The following is a 17320-nucleotide window of genomic DNA, read 5'->3' on the forward strand; positions in this document are numbered from 1 at the left end:
TCGTGCAGGAATGTGGATAGATTTGTAGAAAACACAAATAATTAATGGTGGCACAGATGGCAAAGTAGACAGGTATGAAAAGCTACTAGTACGATAGCAAAATACTGCAGATGCTAGAAATCCGAAATAACAACAGAAAATGCTGGAAAAACTCAGCAGGCCAGGCAACATCCATGGAGAGAAATTAGAGTCAACGTTTCGGGTCAAAACCCTTTATCAAGACTAAAGAGGCACAGGGAATGAAATAGATTAAGAGGCCAGGCTGGGAGAGAACAAAAAAGAGACATTAAGAGGTATTCAAAACCAGACGAGATGGTGATAGGACTAGTGGAGACAAAAGACAGCTCTACATTAGGTGTGAAATGCGCTGGCAGAATGGGAGACCGCTGCCATGTGGGAGAGAGAGAAAAAAGGAAAGGGGGAGGGAAAAACAAAACAAAGGTGTGGGGAAAAAAAAGCCATTGTCTCATTGCACACCTGGGGAAATGTGGCTCACACTCTTTCCGAAGGTGAGCAATGGGATTCTCGATTTCAGTTCATGCTGCACGCGAACACGTGGCACCCAGGCCTGTCAATCACTCTCATTGCGCAGGCGCAGTCCCCCTCCCCCAGTTCCGGTTCCCGCCTTTCAGGGGCTCGCGGCTTCGGTTGCTAAGGCAGCGCCCGGTGCGGCTAATTGCCGCTGGAGCAGCGAATGCAAGAGTCACATGCGAGCAGAGATAGGTAAAATATTACAGGTTAAAGGGCAATAATCCTACCGCTTCGAGCAGAGACGAGGAAATACGGGCAGAAGACAAATAACTTGCGAGTGTGGGGCTGGTGCAGAGTTTACCTCAGAGCTGCCAAACTGCTGGAAACGGGAGCAGCAGGCGCAAGAGTGGCTGTAAACTCATTAAACACACGTTGCATGATTTTAAAATGGTGACACACACACATGGGAACAGGTTGCCTTTTTAAAGCAAAGTGAGTGTGACTTGGGAAGAGTGGCACTTGTCAAGTCTGAGACAAGAGGCATAATAGACTCAGTATTGAGACAGCACACTGGTGAGGTTGGTGCCATGTTACGGTAGAATGTAATTCGCACCCAGTAATTCCCAACATGACAAGCTCCAGCTCTCAGCTGGGTTGTTTGGAGAGATATGAACGAAGACGAAAAGAAAAACAAAATAAAATCTTGCATTTATATAACGATAGCAAAATACTGCGGATGCTGGAAATCCGAAATAACAACAGAAAATGCTGGAAAAACTCAGCAGGCCAGGCAACATCCGTGGAGAGAGAAATAGAGTCAACATTTCAGGTCGAAACCCTTTGTCAAGGGTCTTGACGAAGGGTTTCGACCTGAAACGTTGACTCTATTTCTCTCTCCACGGATGTTGCCTGGCCTGCTGAGTTTTTCCAGCATTTTCTGTTGTTATCTTGCATTTAAATAGTTCCTTTCACGACCACCGGACATCCCAAAGGGCTTTACAACCAATGAAGTACATAGGAACTCCTGGAGTAGGCCATTGAGCCACTCGAGCCTCTTCCACCATTCAATGAAATCATGGCTGATCTGCAACCTAACTCCATATACCCAGCTTTGGCCCATATCCCTTAATACCTTTGGTTAACAAAAAGCTATCAATCTCAGATTTAAAATTAACAATTGATCTAGCATCAATTGCCATTTGTGGAAGAGAGTTCCAAACTTCTACCACCCTTTGTGTGTAGAAGTGTTTCCTAATTTCACTCCTAAAAGGCGTGGCTCTAATTTTTAGACTATGCCCTCTAGTCCTAGAATCCCCAACCAGCGGAAATAGTTTCTCTCTATTTACCCTATCTGTTCCCCTTAATATCTTGAAAACTTCGATCAGATCACCCCTTAACCTTCTAAATTCTAGGGAATACAACCCTAATTTGTGTAATCTCACCTCGTAATTTAACCCCTGGAGTCTGGGTATCATTCTGGTAAATCTACGCTGCACACCCTCCAAGGCCAGTATATCCTTCCTCAGGTGTGGTGCCCAGAACTGCTCACTGCACTGCAGGTGTGGTCTGACCAGGACTTTGTATATCTGCAGCATAACTTCTACCCCCTTGTATTCTAGACCTCTAGATATAAAGGCCAGTATTCCATTAGCATGTTTGATTATTTTCTGTGCCTGTTCATGACATTTTAATGATCTATGTACCTGGACCCCCCAAGTCTCCTTGGACATCCACTGTTTTTAGCCTTTCACCATTTAGAAAGTACCCTGTTCTATCCTTTTTAGGTCCAAAGTGTATGATCTCACATTTGCCTACATTGAAATCCATTTGTCACAGTTTTGGGCATTCACTTAATCTGTTGATATCCCTTTGTAATTTTATGCTTTCATCCACACTGCCTACAATGCTACCTATTTTTGTGTCATCGGCAAATTTGGATGTATGACTTTCTATGCCACCATCTAAGTCGTTAATAAATACTGTGAATAGTTGAGGCCCTAGCTCAGATCCCTGCAGGACACCACTGGTTACATCCTGCCAATTTGAGTACTTACCATTATCCCTACTGCCAGTCTCCTGCTGCTCAGCCAATTTCCTAACCAGGTCACTGTTGTAATGTAGGAAACGCAGCAGTGAATTTGCGCACAGCAAGCTCTCCCAAACAGCAATGTGATAATGACTGGATAATCTGTTTTTTAGTGATGTTGATTGAGGGATAGATATTGGCCAGGACACTGGGGATAACTCCCCTGTATGGGATATTTTTCGTCCACCTGAGAGAGCAGATGGGGCCTCGCTTTAACGTCACATCTGAAAGACGGTGCCTCTGACAGTGCAGCATCCCCTCAGTACTGCGCTGGAGTGTCAGCCTAGATTTTTGTGCTCAAGTCCTATGGCGTGGGACTTGAACCCACAACCTTCTGACTCAGAGGCGAGAGTGCTACCCACTGAGCCACGGCATAATAGAATCAGTATTCTGTTCGAATATTCTGGTAGAATGTAACTCGCACCCAGTAATTCCCAACATGACAAGCTCCAGCTCTCAGCTGGGTATTCAAGGGAGATATGAGTGGAGGCGAAGGAGCTTTTTCACCTTTTGGATGGCACATCACCTTGCCTTATGTGTATACACCCTAACAAAGGCTGGTTAAAAAGGACATAGGCAGAGGTTTGGGAGAAGGCCACTTGCTCATTCTCAGTCAGAAAATGGTGACCAGCACCAGGAAGTAAGGGGGAGAAATTCACCTGGTTTGCGCCTCCCATTAGCGCCTGCGGGGCACGGTAATAGGGCACCAAGGGGTTACCGACTGGGCGCGGTGAATTCACCGACGCCCGCGAACTTCCCTGGCGGATTTGTGCTGGTGCTAAGACTTAACGCCTCGCTCTCTTGCGCCCCAAAGATCGCGACGTCATCCGGTGCGCAGTGATATTCGCTCCCGCCCCTGCAGCATCGCTGGGCGTCAACAAAGGCAGCTGCATGAGGCGTTGTCACCTCAGCTGGCCGCTTGGGGAGCACTATTTAAAGGCAGTGGCGGTCAGGTAGGGCAAAATTTATTTATGTTCCCATTCTGGTGCCTCCTGCTTTCTTTTGCCCCCATAATTGCTCAGCCCTGCACTCTCTTAGAGTGCTTGGGGCTGCTATGCACATTGTGCCGGTGCTGTTGCTCAACAGACACAGCCTGAAGATTCATTCAACGCAGCATTGATCCTTCCCTTTAAAGGAGGGAAGGAGCCTGTAAAGACGGTAGCGCTACCCCAAACATTGCTCAGCGCTCTGCCGATACCGCCCCTCTCACTCCCTTTAGCGCTCTAAGGGAAGTGGTAGCGCTCAATTTAGCGCTCCACTTCTCTCTTGGAGCGCTAAAGCGGAAGTTTCCAGCAGCAGTTAATCTTTTTCGCCCGGCGATACTTTTGTGCTCCCTGAAAAGTTATCGTCCAAACAGGGCGCTACGAAATTTTTAGCCCCCAGTTTAAAAAAAATCAGCCTTCTCTGCAGATTAAAATATCAACATCATATTGTTTCAATGGAAACTGGCAAAAATAATAGGGAAATGACAAAAATATAAATAAGTGGTATTGTTGAGCGGTTAAGATGGTAGGTAAATTAGAGAATGATGGACATCTGGGATTGTTTAAAAATCAGTAATCTAATCAAGGGAATGCATGTGGAATTATAAATTACGATGTGATGAGCATATAACCCTGAAATCCCTCCAGGATCTTTGTTACTTAAAACAGTACTGTTTACATTTAATGAGGGTGTTTGCTCCATCTTTGTCCAGTTTTGTGTACCTGTGGCAGCTGTCAATTCAAACACCACCAGTCACATTGTTATGATGTTTAGACAAGAGATTTCGAAAGAAAGACTTGCATTTATATAGAGCCTTTCACGACCTCAGGACGTCCCAAAGAACTTTACAGCCAATGAAGTACTTTTGAAGTCTAGTCACTGTTGTAATGTAGGAAACGCGGCAGCCAGTTTTGCGCAAAGCAAGCTCCCACAAACAGCAATGTGGTAATGACCAGGTAATTTATTTTAGTGATGTTGATTGAGGGATAAATATTGGCCAGGACACTGGGGATAACTCCCCTGCTCTTCTTCAAAATAGTGCCATAGGATCTTTTACATCCACCTGAGAGAGCAAACAGGGCCTCAGTTTAACATCTCATCCGAAAGACGACGCCTCCGACAGTGCAGCACTCCATTGGAGTGTCAGCCTAGATTTTTGTGCTCAGGTCTCTGGAGTGGGATTTGAACCCACAAGCTTCTGACTCAGAGGCGAGAGTGCCACCCACTGAGCCACAGCATAATAGAATCAGTATTCTGAGACAGCACAGTGGCGAGGTTTGTTGGTGCTTCAACGGCTAGTGCCACGTTACGGTAGAATGTAACTCACACCCAGTAATTCCCAACATGACAAGCTCCAGCTCTCAGCTGGGTTGTCCTGGGGAGATATGAGTGGAGACAAAGGAGCTTTTTCACCAGAAGGGAGAGGACGTCTGGATGGTACATCACCCTGCCTAACAAGGGCTGGTTAAAAATAACATAGGCAGAGATGTTTGGGAGAAGGTCACTTGTTCATTCTCGGTCAGAAAATGGTGACCAGCACCAGGAAGTAAATTTTTTTTTTAAATCAGCCTTCTCTGCAGGTTAAAATATCAACATCATTCTGTGGATATTGTTTCAAGAGAAACTGGCAAAAATGAAAGGGGAAATAGTAAAAATATAAATAAGTAGTATTGTTGAGCGGTTAAGATGGTAGGTAAATTAGGGAATGATGGACATCTGGGATTGTTTTAAAAATCAGTAATCTAATCAAGGGAATGCATGTGGAATTATAAATTATGATGTGATGATCATATAGCCCTGAAATCCCTCCAGGATCTTTGTTACTTAAAACAGTACTGCTTACATTTAATGAGGGTGTTTGCTCCATTTTTGTCCAGTTTTGTGTACCGCTCACCTATCTAATCTACATTGGCTCCTGGTCCCCCAACGCCTCCATTTAAAATTCTCATCCTCGTGTTTAAATCCATTCATAGCCTTACCCCTCCCTATCTTTGTAAACTTCTTCAGGCCTACATTCCCTTGATCTCTCCGTTCCTCCGACTCTGGCCTTTTGTGCATTCCTCCTTCCCTTCATCCCATCATTGGCGGCCATGCCTTCAGCAGTCCTGGTTCCAACGCTCTGGAATTCTCTGCCTAAACCCCTCCACCTTTCCTCCTTTAAGACTCTCTTTAAATCCCACCTCTTTGACCCTGCTTTTGATTATCCCATCTAATATCTCCTTTGGCTCAGTGTCCATTTATTTACCGATTAGGCCTCTGTGATGTGCCTTGAGACATGTTTCTACAATAAAGGCGCTATACAAATGCAGGCTGTCGTGCTGTTGACTCATTGACGGATAAATCTTCAATCAGAATACCATGATCTGCTAGTATCAGCAACTTGAAATATATACAAATTAATGGGAATATGTATTTAAACTTTATATGCGGCCCTCAAGATTCATGGTACACATCAATATGACCGATGAAGGCAAAGCTTCGATACTTGAGTTATATGGTCCGTGGAAGGAAAAAGGGAGATGGGCTAAGAGCTATTTCACGTTCCATGCTTTTTCATACATGTAAAAATATCGGCCTAGAAGCTACTCGGACTACTAAGGCCCCAATATGGCGGGCAGGAAAGAAAGAAAGAATCTGCATTTATATAGTACCTTTCACGACCTCAGGACATCCCAAAGTGCGTCTCAGCCAATTCAGTACTTTTTTGAGGTGTAGTCACTGTTATAATGTATGAAGCGTACATACATTTCCGGCTGGAAGTGTGCCACCTGCCATATTGGGTAAGGACAAAAAATATGTGTCCTGTACCAATCCCTGAAACAGGCGTCAGTTCCTTTGCATATGCAAATAGGGGACCTAACATCTGTTTGAGGCTGTCACCGGCTGCACTCAAGGAAACCAGCCCTAGTGATCACCTGCTAGGACCAACCAATAAGGTAAGTAAGTTACCTGAACGTGGAGCTGGGAGGAGCACTCTTGCTCATCCTGGCCCTACGTTAACGAACTAATCGCCTTCGCCACCCCCCCGCCCCCAATCAGCATCTGCAAGGGGATCCGGATGCTTGAAAATCGTCCAAGACCAATATAGTGTTGGACGTTTTAAGGCATCCTTGGAAAATGTGTGCAACAATGACCAATTTATACTCCATATATAATGTCTGTCATAGGAAGATAAAATATATAACAAAATCAGAATGGTTCTGCAGTGTAAATCAGAGAGGTGCGTAAAATCTTTATATTTTCTTATAATTTCTTGTAATATTAAATAAGGATGAATTAAATTGTTAGTGCCATTCTAATCTAAGAACAGGAATTCAGAGAATTTACGTAGCACTTTCAGAAAGTCACAATGGAATACTGCAGTGTAGCAGGAACTCTAATAATGTAAATTAGAGTCATAAACAAAGATAACATTTTAATGAGAGAAATAAAAGCTAATTTGAGGTCATAACATCTTTCAGAGCCAAGATAACATTGTTAAACCTTGAGATAAGTTTCAGATTCACTGTTATGGTTCATGTGTGTCATCTTAACTTCTTGATGCGCAAATGCCGTATAAAACCTTTTAACTGTAGGCATTGAAACACACAAGCAACAGTAGTACAGGAGCATTTATTTTCTTCAGTTTTATTCTCTTCCAGCAAATATTGCAAAGATGAACTCAAACCTATGGAACATTAGAGAGATGCTAAGCATCCCCACAGGACCTGGGTAAGTAGCAATTATTTAAAAAATTGTCAAAAGGCACTTTACATTACTGCTGGTCTGATAATTCCTAATACAGAGGTTTTGCAGAGTGGATGGTACTATACAATATAAACTTAGCAGCCGAGTGCAGTGAAAATCCAGGTTTTGCTGCATCTCCAAATCTGTTGCTGGTATTGCTGCCTCCCACCTTGCCTTTGTAAATATGATGAGCCAAATCAGCGTTCTTGTATTGTGATGTAAGAGTATATGTGGATGCAAGCTGCACTAGCCCATCTTAGATCTTTGTGCTTGCCATTCTCCTTTTCTTCTCATGATACCGCACCGCCACAGACCGCAAGGCTCTACAGGTGGTGGTGAAAGCTGCACAACATACTATAGGAAATAAACTACCTGCTGTGCAGGATATCTACCCCAAGAGGTGCCGGGGGAAGGCCCTGAGAATCATTAAAGACGTGAGCCACCCCAGCCACAACCTCTTCGCCCTGCTCCCGTCCGGTAAGAGATACCAAAGCATACGGTCTCGTACCAGCAGGTTTCGAAACAGCTTCTACCCCCAGGCCATAAGACTCATGAACAAATAATTTATTATTATTTATTACTGTTGTTTTATTTATTATTACTGTATTTCTATTAGTATTTTTATCATTGTTATGCCATATTTATTCCAATGTTGGGAGGACTTGTAAAAATCAACATTTCATTGTGCAGTACACACGTCTGCTGCATATATGACAAATAAAATTGAATTGAATTGAATATTCTTTTTTTTAATAAAAACATTTTCAACACTGACCTGTGCCACTGCCCTCCAGTGGGCCTGTCGGGAGAGGTTGATTTGCAAAAGACCTGGGCCTAGATTCTCCTCTGACTTGCCTCCCATTTTGCGGTGGATTTAGATTAGTAAACAGGACAAAATCTGCTCTTAAAGGCTACTGCCTCAAATCTGCAACAGAAGCACAACATCTGCATCCCCCTCTCAAAAAAATCTGCTAGTTCCCTTTAGGGCCTCCACCCCAATCTCCTTCATCTTCACCACAATTACGAGCTGCTGCAAAGTGTCCCTGAAGTGGATATGACTTAGAGGAGGTCATTTTCTGTGCTGCTACTGAAAATTGATGTTACTTTGCATGCCTACTGATCTTTTTCGTACTTTGGGTATTGAGTCAGGACTTTTACTGCTACTTTAATGCAGCTGTGCTCAAAATACTGCTCTACATTCTGGATGTGGATTTTTCAATAGGAATATATTTGTTTTGATGCTATGATGAGGAGGATGAAGACATGGAGGGTGAGTCAGGGATCACCAAAGGTATCTCTTCCCTACGTGTAGATGCCCACTCACCAGGGTCTATTTGCCAAGAAGCAAGTAGAGCCCGAAGCTAGCTGCCAGAGCAAGGAGAGCACAACTGACAGCCCAGAACTCAATAAATAAAGATTGACACACCTAATAAAGTCACTTCACACATGCCTGTCCCCTTCCCCACATACCCCCACAAAGTCCCTCATTTTCCAAGACTTTTGCCGAGTTTCCGTCATAAGACAGAAGTCTACATTTCCCCAGCCACCATCCAACACCCAAAAATTCAGAGCACACACAGAAATGAACTCTCAATTCTGTGATCAAGCTCTTTTTACTTTAAAAAACAAAACATTCACCAGAAAATGCTAACAAAATCAATTCTTCCTTTCTACAACTACTTCTTAACACAGTGACTATCCTTTGTGCCAGATAACTATTTCCTCAACCCACCCACAAATCTTTAAAGGGAAGCTGGATAAACACATGGGGGAGAAAGGAATAGAAGGTTATGCTGATAGGGTTAGATGAAGAAGGATGGGAGGAGGCTCGTTTGGAGCATAAACACCGCATAGACCAGTTGGGTCAAATGGCTTGTTTTTGTGCTGTACATCCTATGTAATTCTATGGGCAGTACAGGTCAGGAATTGAACATTCCCAGCAATATTTACAGGGAAGCTCATCTGCTTTAAGCTAAAACGGTTTAGGAAATATTTTATTTGCATTAGATAGTTTTTTGCTATTTAGATGATTAATAAGTGCTTATAGTGGCTGTACAATCTTCTGAACTTTTAAGGGGCTTCTGGCAATGCACATTTTTCTACATGGTCGATCAGATAGTTCCACTTGGGCTAGAGTACTAGGAGGAAGAGTAGCAGCAGCAGCAACAGGAGGAAGGAGGAAATAGAGCTGCAGATCATATCAGATAGAAGGAGGTGTGCTCACAGAAATTGTTATCTTCCCAACAGAATGTACAGGCCCAGGACAATATACCTGCACTTATCTAAGGATAAGTGCATAAGGAGGCTGCACTTCTCCAGGGAGGCTGTCACAGCGTTGTGTTGCCTCTTGCAACAAGACCTACAACCAACTGCCACAGTTAGCACTGAATTGCTTGTTGAGGTCAAGAGCATGGTAGCCTCAACTGTTTTGCCTCCAGCTCCTTCCAGCCAGCCACAGGGGATATCAGTAACATCAGTCAGTCTGCAGTTCATGCTTGCATTAAGACTGGTGCCATGTTTGCTAGAGTAAGTAATTCCATCACTTCTCTCATGGACAATCGGCAACAGCAGAATAGGGCTCTGGGGTTTGCACAGATTGCAGTCTTCTCCCAAGTCCAGGGTGTTAGTGACTGCACCCACATTGCCTTGTGAGTTCCTTCAGACTACTCCCTTCTTTCATGAATTGAAAGGCCTTCCACTCCATTAATGTGGTGTGATCACCAGGAGTGCCTCATGTAGGTCGATGGCTGCTTTCCCAGTAGATGCCATGACACATTTATAATGCTCCACCCCTCACTCATTGCCCTGCACAGCAAGCTGGCTGTTTGGGGACAGGAGCTAGCTCCTTCATACTTGGCTTATGACTCCTCTCAGAAACTCACTCTTGGCGGCCAAATTGTGCTACAGTCAGATCCATGGCTCAGTTAGAACCCTCATTGAGCAGACCATTGGCCTTCTTAAGCGATGATTCCACTGCCTGGACAGACCTGGTGGTTTCCTCCAATACAGCCCAGAAAGAGTGTCCCGTATGATAATAGTTTGCTGTATGCTGCATAATATTACTTTGCAATGGGATTGCATGATCACAGAATTAACCTTATATATCAATACATTTCCACTCATCTTCATTGTCTGTGTAATGTTTACTTATCGCTAATTCTTTTGATACAGGATGACTAAATCTTCTACTCGGAATAGTGCTCCCAGTGACTACTCCAGCTTGACTGATTCTCAATTTCTTTTTGGATCACAATTCTGTCCTGAGAATTCAGAGTCTCAGGATTTCAACTTGCCTTCAAGAACGCAGAAGAATTCCCAGCAGAACTCACAACAGAATGAAGTAAGACTGCGCTGAACTATCTGAGCTGGTGTCTGAATCTTGTTCTTGTGATTTATGAGATGTATCACATCAGTGTTCACACACCATCATTATAGAACAAGCATACAAAATTTTAGTTGGAAGTTATTAACTTTGTGCTATATGAGCTGAGTTAAAAAAAGTAACAGGAGAGGTAATATCAAGTGGCTCTCTGACCGCCAACACATTGAAATTAAAATCCTTGTACTTGTCTTCAAATCCCTGCACAGCCTCACCCATCATACCTCTGCAACCTCCTCTAGCCTTCTATCTGTCTGCATCCTTGGGTCCTCCGACGCTGTCCTTTTATGCCCCTCCTTTCCTTCGCCCACCTGCCTCTGGAATTCCCTCCTTAAACTCCTCCGCCTCTCCACTTCTCTCCCCACCTATAAAAACCTTCTCAAGAACCTGCCTTTGAACCAAGCTTTTGGTCACTTCCAATTCCCGCACCAATGCTCGGCATCCGTTCCTTTACTTTTCTACATTAAAGGTGTTACATAAATGCAAGTTGTTGCTGTTGTGTCATGATTGTACAAATGAAGGAACTTTATTGAAATTTGAGGATAAAGTTATATCAGAAATTTACTAATGACTAGCAAGATATTTGGGTGCGGGTATGTAGGAAAGTTTTTCCTATTGCTGGTTTCAAATAAAATCTTCAACTTTAAATACATTATAAGACTATTCTGACTCTGTCTTGATTTATCTGTCTGATACAGTATTCAATTTATCGGAAATTGGTTGCGTATGTGGCATAATGTGTTGGCGTTCCCATACATTCTGCATTGAAAGGACACAAGCTTTGCATCTGATGTCCGACAAAATGAGATTTCTGATTGCAGCCATGTAATTGTGAGTAGATGCCAAGCAAAAAAACAAGTGCATCTCCATAGGAGGAAAATCAGAGAGAGAATCACCCCAGGTTGCATCTTCTAGCAGCCAGTTACAGAATGGCATTGAAAGACCCTAGAGCAAGTCTCCTTGGTCCCTTGACTATGGATCATTTAGAGCACAGGAAGATCATATAAAGGAAAGAGGAGGGAATAATAACAATTTTTTTTAACCTATACTTGAAAAATAGATTATGCAGTTCAGAGTGGTCCTCAGATGCTTAAATGGCAAATAAATAATTTGATAACAGCTGTGAAACAAGGCATTTGCTGTTACAAATACAATTTTTACACAACAAATTAATGAAAAGCATGGAATAGAATTTGGCACATCAATGGTAAATGGTTTTTCATGTAAGAAGATAAATATTTCATAGTTGAGGAAAATAAACAGGCTTCAAAGCAAGAATGCATTCCTAAATATAAGGATATGAACCATGATTGCTCATGTAATTCACAAGTGCCAATATCCATAATTTGAACATATGACAAAGTATGCTGGAATTTCAAAGCAAAAAAGTTGTCACCTGTTGCTGACTACCTACTTCACACAATCTAATATGATTTGGATATTGAATCGAGGTTGTGTGAATTACGAGAGTAAGCTGTATTTGTTTGTTTTGGTTTATTGAGTAAAGTCAAAATCCATGAGAAATACCAAGCTAAGCCTTATTTGTTTCTGTTACTTTATAGAGTGAATTGAAGCTCTATGACAAATACCAGGCTAAGCCATACTTGTTTGCTGGAGAAAGCAAAGAGATTCGCTCAGTGACTCAGTTTTGTGTTGGGAAACCCAAAGGCCTTCTGGAGCAGTTTGAGATTAGCAGGAGAAAAGCAAAAGACAAAGAAGAGAGGTAGTTATTGCAGGAAAAATGACTAACATGTACATTTTGATTCTTCCTGATAACATGTTTGATTACAAAATTGCATTTTTTTTTCTTCTATTGTTTTAGTGAGCTCTTTAATAACTGGATTTCCAAGCTCCAGGACAGCATTGAAGGGGTATGCATATGTCAAGAATGAACATTTCTCTCTCAGTACCAATTTTACATTTTCAGCATTCACTTAAACTGCATCAGTAACATCTGGATACCATGGAGTAATAAGCAGTAGATCTGGCTATCATTCTAATCACTTTGGGGTGTATCCATTAGGACATATTTTACATCTTTTTGAAGGAAAATTTTTCCTCTATGGGTACCTGCTGATCGCCTGACTAATGTGACACAGCTCAGATTGGCTACACTTATTATATCAGAGCAGCATGCGACCTTCTTGCTTCAGGCCATTTTCATGGCCCAGGCACACTTCCTGACTGTGCCCTGCGCCAGTAAATCAGGCAGGAAACAGGAGCGCAGCTGGAGGACTGAGAGGCCTGTAATTGCGCTCCTAGTTGCACCACTGGGGAGCAGCAGGTAGAAGGTTTAAAGATTATTCTGATAGGGTGAGAGGAAATAAGGAGGGAGGAGGCTCATGTGGATCATAAACACCGGCATAGACCTGTTGGGCGGAATGGCCTGTTTCTGTGCTGTAAATTTTATGTAATTTTGGGGAGTGGAGAAAGGTACCTTGTCGTTACTCCTCTGGTCTTTGGGCTGCCTCCAGGAGTCCTCCAGAACCTCTAGCCCGTAGGAGCCTCAGTGCAGCCCCTTTTGGCAGGGTTCTCCAGGCATCCTCCTACTTTACTCAAAACAAAATAAGGTGGGAGGCCCTGAATGCTTCCTCTTGTCTTTTTAACATCGTTACACTGAGTCAGTCCCTACTACAAGTGTAAGCCCATTGGCGTACCAGGAAATCCCAGGGCAGCACAGTAGGGGCGGAGACCTGACGTTATAGGTTTCAGGCCTGTTTTCCTTTTCAGTATGGCTGGGGAATGCTGATTCCTATAGCGCAGCAAAGAGGAAAATCTTCCCTATACAGGAAACTTTTTTTTATCCGGCACGGACGGGACCGACGTGGTGCCGGTTCATCAAAAATTCCGGATAACCGAAAGCTATAGTAAAAGATACGGAGCTGAGAGCTCCGTATAAAGCAACAAACCCTGTTGCTTAGCAACAGGTTCAGAACAATGGCCACAAGTTGCAAGCGTCTCTGTAGCTTAGCAACAGCTGCAGCCACACCCTTGCACAGCAACAGATGGAGGAAGGCAAGTAATAAAAGTTACCTGAACCTACTCCTGAATTTTGCCGGTTAACCGAGATTTCCGGTTATTTAGGTGCCGGTAAATCGAAAGTTTCCTGTAGTTTCAAGTGATTGTTCAGATATTAAAAGGCTTTTAAAAACTCACGGGACAGATTTTCTTGACCTGTGTTCCTCCTAGACCCCGGGCAAATAGGTCAGGAAAAAAGGGTTGGAGACCAATTAGGCTGGGTCTCCGACCACATTACCTTGATTTCCAAAAGTTCCCTGAAGGGGCGAATCAAAACTTAGACCTGCAGTGGGCACAGACTAAATTCTGTCATGGTAATGGACCGAGAGGGGGCATTCCTGGCTCTTCAGCCTCAGTTTCCTCTGGTTACATCCAAGGGGTACCCATTTCCAGTGGCACCCCAAAGATTCTGGTGCCATGTGCTCGGACCCGCTCACATTGCAGAGTCTGCGGAGACCAAACAGCAAAGCAAACAACACCGACAGTACAAGCTGCCTACATTTTTTTTAGGGACCCAGAAGACTTTTGACCTGAGTCTTTATTAGTTGCTGTTCTCCAACAGCAGCCAGAAATCCCTGTGGCCGGTAGCCAGACCCATATTTCCTTTGAACAAAGGGAACATAAAATTGGTGAATTTACAGTAAGATAACTTAATCTTGGCTGTCTTTTTTTTAAATTTATGTTCTCAAGATAGACACCAGTAATAAATATTGGTTGTTAAAGTGTCCTCCTTCCCCAAAATCGAATTTTCAATTAAGCATAATAGCAGGTTCAAGGAAAGAAGTCCTGAAAAAATGCCTGGTGAACCTGAATTGCTTTATGTAGTGCAGCTCTGCTCCCGTTAGCTCCTCATCACCTGTCTATGCTAAGGCTTGTTGATGCCGTTTGTCTACAAATGGGCATACACCTCTTTCAGTGGGTGTGTGGTGTTGCATGCAGCACACCACTCCACATTGTGCGAACTTTTTCTAGGGCATAGGGTAAACCCCTTTCGCCCTGTGGTCCCAACAACAGAATTATTATTTTAGACTGACTTGCATTTTTATAGCGCCTTTCACAACCTCAGAATGTCCCAAAGTGCTTTACAGCCAATGAAATACTTTTGAAGTGTAATCACTGTTGTAATGTAGGAAACGCAGCAGCCAATTTGCACACAGCAAGGTCCCACAAACAGCAATGTGATAATGACCAGATAATCTGTTTTAGTGATGGTGATTGAGGGGTAAATATTGGCCCAGGACACCGGGGATAATTCCCCTGCTCTTCTTCGATATAGTGCCAAGGGATCTTTTACGTCCACCTGAGAGAGTAGACGGGGCCTCGTCTTAACGTCTCATCCGAAAGATGGCACCTCAGACAGTGCAGCACTCACTCAGTACTGCACTAGAATGTCAGCCTAGATTTTTGTGCTCAAGTCTCTGGAGTGAGACTTGAACCCACAACCTTCTGTCTCAGAGACGAGAGTGCTACCAACTAAACCATGGGTATTCGACCTGAAACGTTAACTCTGTTTCTCTCTCCACGGATGCTGCCTGGCCTGCTGAGTTTTTCTGACGTTTTCTGTTGTTATTTCAGATTTCCAGCATCCGCAGTATTTTGCTATTGTAAACCATGGGTGACACCATTTTAGCACAACAAAAGCTTGCCTGATGAGGTTCTTGCCTCTCACATGTACCTAGTTGTAGGCTGTTTGCTGAGGGATACAAGGGTTGCGTGTTGGTATCAAGAGCCACGTTTTATGTTGGTAAAAAGTCTGTGAAACCAATTGTGTGCACTCTTTAGAAACCGTGCATTGATATGCAGAAGTCTTTGCTAATGTTTGCAGATCATTTGGGCTATTCTTTTCTGTTGATGGGCAGATACTCAGGGTTGCACAGATGCTTGATGGGCCACATAGTTGCAGGTGATGGTGCGTTATGAATGCTACATCTTTCGTAAAAGTCTGACATTTCTCCTGCTGCATACTTGTGCTGAACTTAATTAGTCACCAACGTGTCAAAACAGGGCATCTGTGTCCTTGGTAATGCTTATCCAAATTGCATATTTTATCTTGCTAGTGGTCTATGGATTCCAATCATTTAAAGAATGACTGCTGTTACTACTACAGTTGAGGAAATCACATCTGTGCACCTTTTGTTACAATACATGGAATTTACTCACGAATAATATTGACTGGTAACCTGCGTGTGTCTTGATAATTTGGTTATGACCTGATTGTTGCATTTGCAAATGTCACTCTTTGCATGTAGCATTTAGAAAGTGATAGAGAACAATAGCCTAGAATGTACTATTGGTGGTAATAGCAACAAATGTTTAATGCATTTCTTTGTCCACCATTTAAGCAAGGAAGTTAACCCATTAATTAATGCCTGCATTACAAGATTGGACAGATGTAAGTCAAATGAAATAGTTAAGCATTCATCTGCTAATATTGCCAACAGCAATTTTGTCTTAATGTGTTCAAGAAGTACTCTATGTCCACTCATTACTTTTTTCATTTTAAAGATTAAAATATCCTTCAATATACTTGAAAAGAAAGCAGAGCTGCAAAACAGATCGGTTCTAGAGGGATTGGAAAATATGTCAAAAACGAGTAAGCTTACTATGTTAAAGGGCTTTTCAAATAATGGTTTGTAGAAAGTGCTGGGAAGAATGAAGACCACTATGACAAACCAGAGCTCCCCCCACACCTAATGAACACAGTAGCATAATCCAGGATGAGGATTTCAAAATCACATTATACTCTGGGGTAATTTTCAACTCGGTCAGTAATCTGATGAAGCGGTTCGTCTGCTCATTGTAGAACCTGTCTGATTTTCATTCCATTGAAATGTAAAACAAATGGAAAGCACCAATAAAACCCAGATCAATTCAATTAAAAAATGGCTAGAATATGTACAAATCAGAAACTGAAGTCCTAAGTCCCAAATACGGATGTTTAAATAAGCATAGTATACTGGGTTTTAAAGTCCAGGTTTTGATGAACCATACATCAAATGCAGCCTTCAAATAGGGTATGACCATAGCAACAGAGTATGGAAGACATACAGATTGTATTGTAATCTTTGTTGTAACAAACAAACCACCTTTGCAAAAAGAAGGATAACAAAGTTTTGATTTAATGCTAACTGACATGTAATATATTAGTTTACAGTTCAGTTTGAAGCCTACGTTCCAATCATGCAACATTTTTCTAGCCAATCATAGAAACTAACACCTCACATTATGGGATGAATTATGTGTCAAATTCTGTCGAAAGAAAATCATCAGGGTGTATAATGGGCGGTTCACTTTACTGCTGAAGTTGAAAGCTCTGCCCTTTGTGACCTATTTAGAGTTAAAATACCTAAACAGATGACACAAAAACACTACAACAGGAATAGGAAGGACTGAAACTGATTGGCCCACATTGTACTAAAATTTGTATTAGATTCCAGATTTGTTTTATGCTAATTTATATGGGCTATTGCCATCCAAAAGTTACCTTCAAAAATGCCCAACACAATAGTCATTTTATGAAAATCTAAACTTAGTTTAAAAAAAAATCATCAACAATTCATGCATTTTTCAGGAATGTCTCTTTCGGTAGATTGTAAATGAGTTTTACATATGATTACATAGCCAGTAGGTGGAGCACTGTACAGTTAAACAAGACA

General features: G+C 42.5%; 1 protein-coding gene across 1 annotated transcript; it reads left to right on the plus strand.

Moving 5' to 3' along the window:
• Window positions 1-629: 629 nt before the first annotated feature.
• On the plus strand, window positions 630-12538 carry iho1 (interactor of HORMAD1 1). Its single transcript, XM_086000002.1, has 5 exons — window positions 630-723; window positions 7183-7252; window positions 10439-10607; window positions 12209-12369; window positions 12469-12538. The coding sequence occupies exons 1-5, from the start codon at window positions 708-710 to the stop codon at window positions 12536-12538; spliced, it is 486 nt and encodes a 161-aa protein (XP_085856128.1). The 5' UTR covers window positions 630-707.
• The last annotated feature ends 4782 nt before the right edge of the window (window positions 12539-17320 follow it).

The sequence above is a fragment of the Somniosus microcephalus genome, chromosome 11, assembly GCF_052327205.1.
Source record: "Somniosus microcephalus isolate GS21.2 chromosome 11, FLI_Smic_1.0, whole genome shotgun sequence".
NCBI classification, from domain to species: domain Eukaryota; kingdom Metazoa; phylum Chordata; class Chondrichthyes; order Squaliformes; family Somniosidae; genus Somniosus; species Somniosus microcephalus.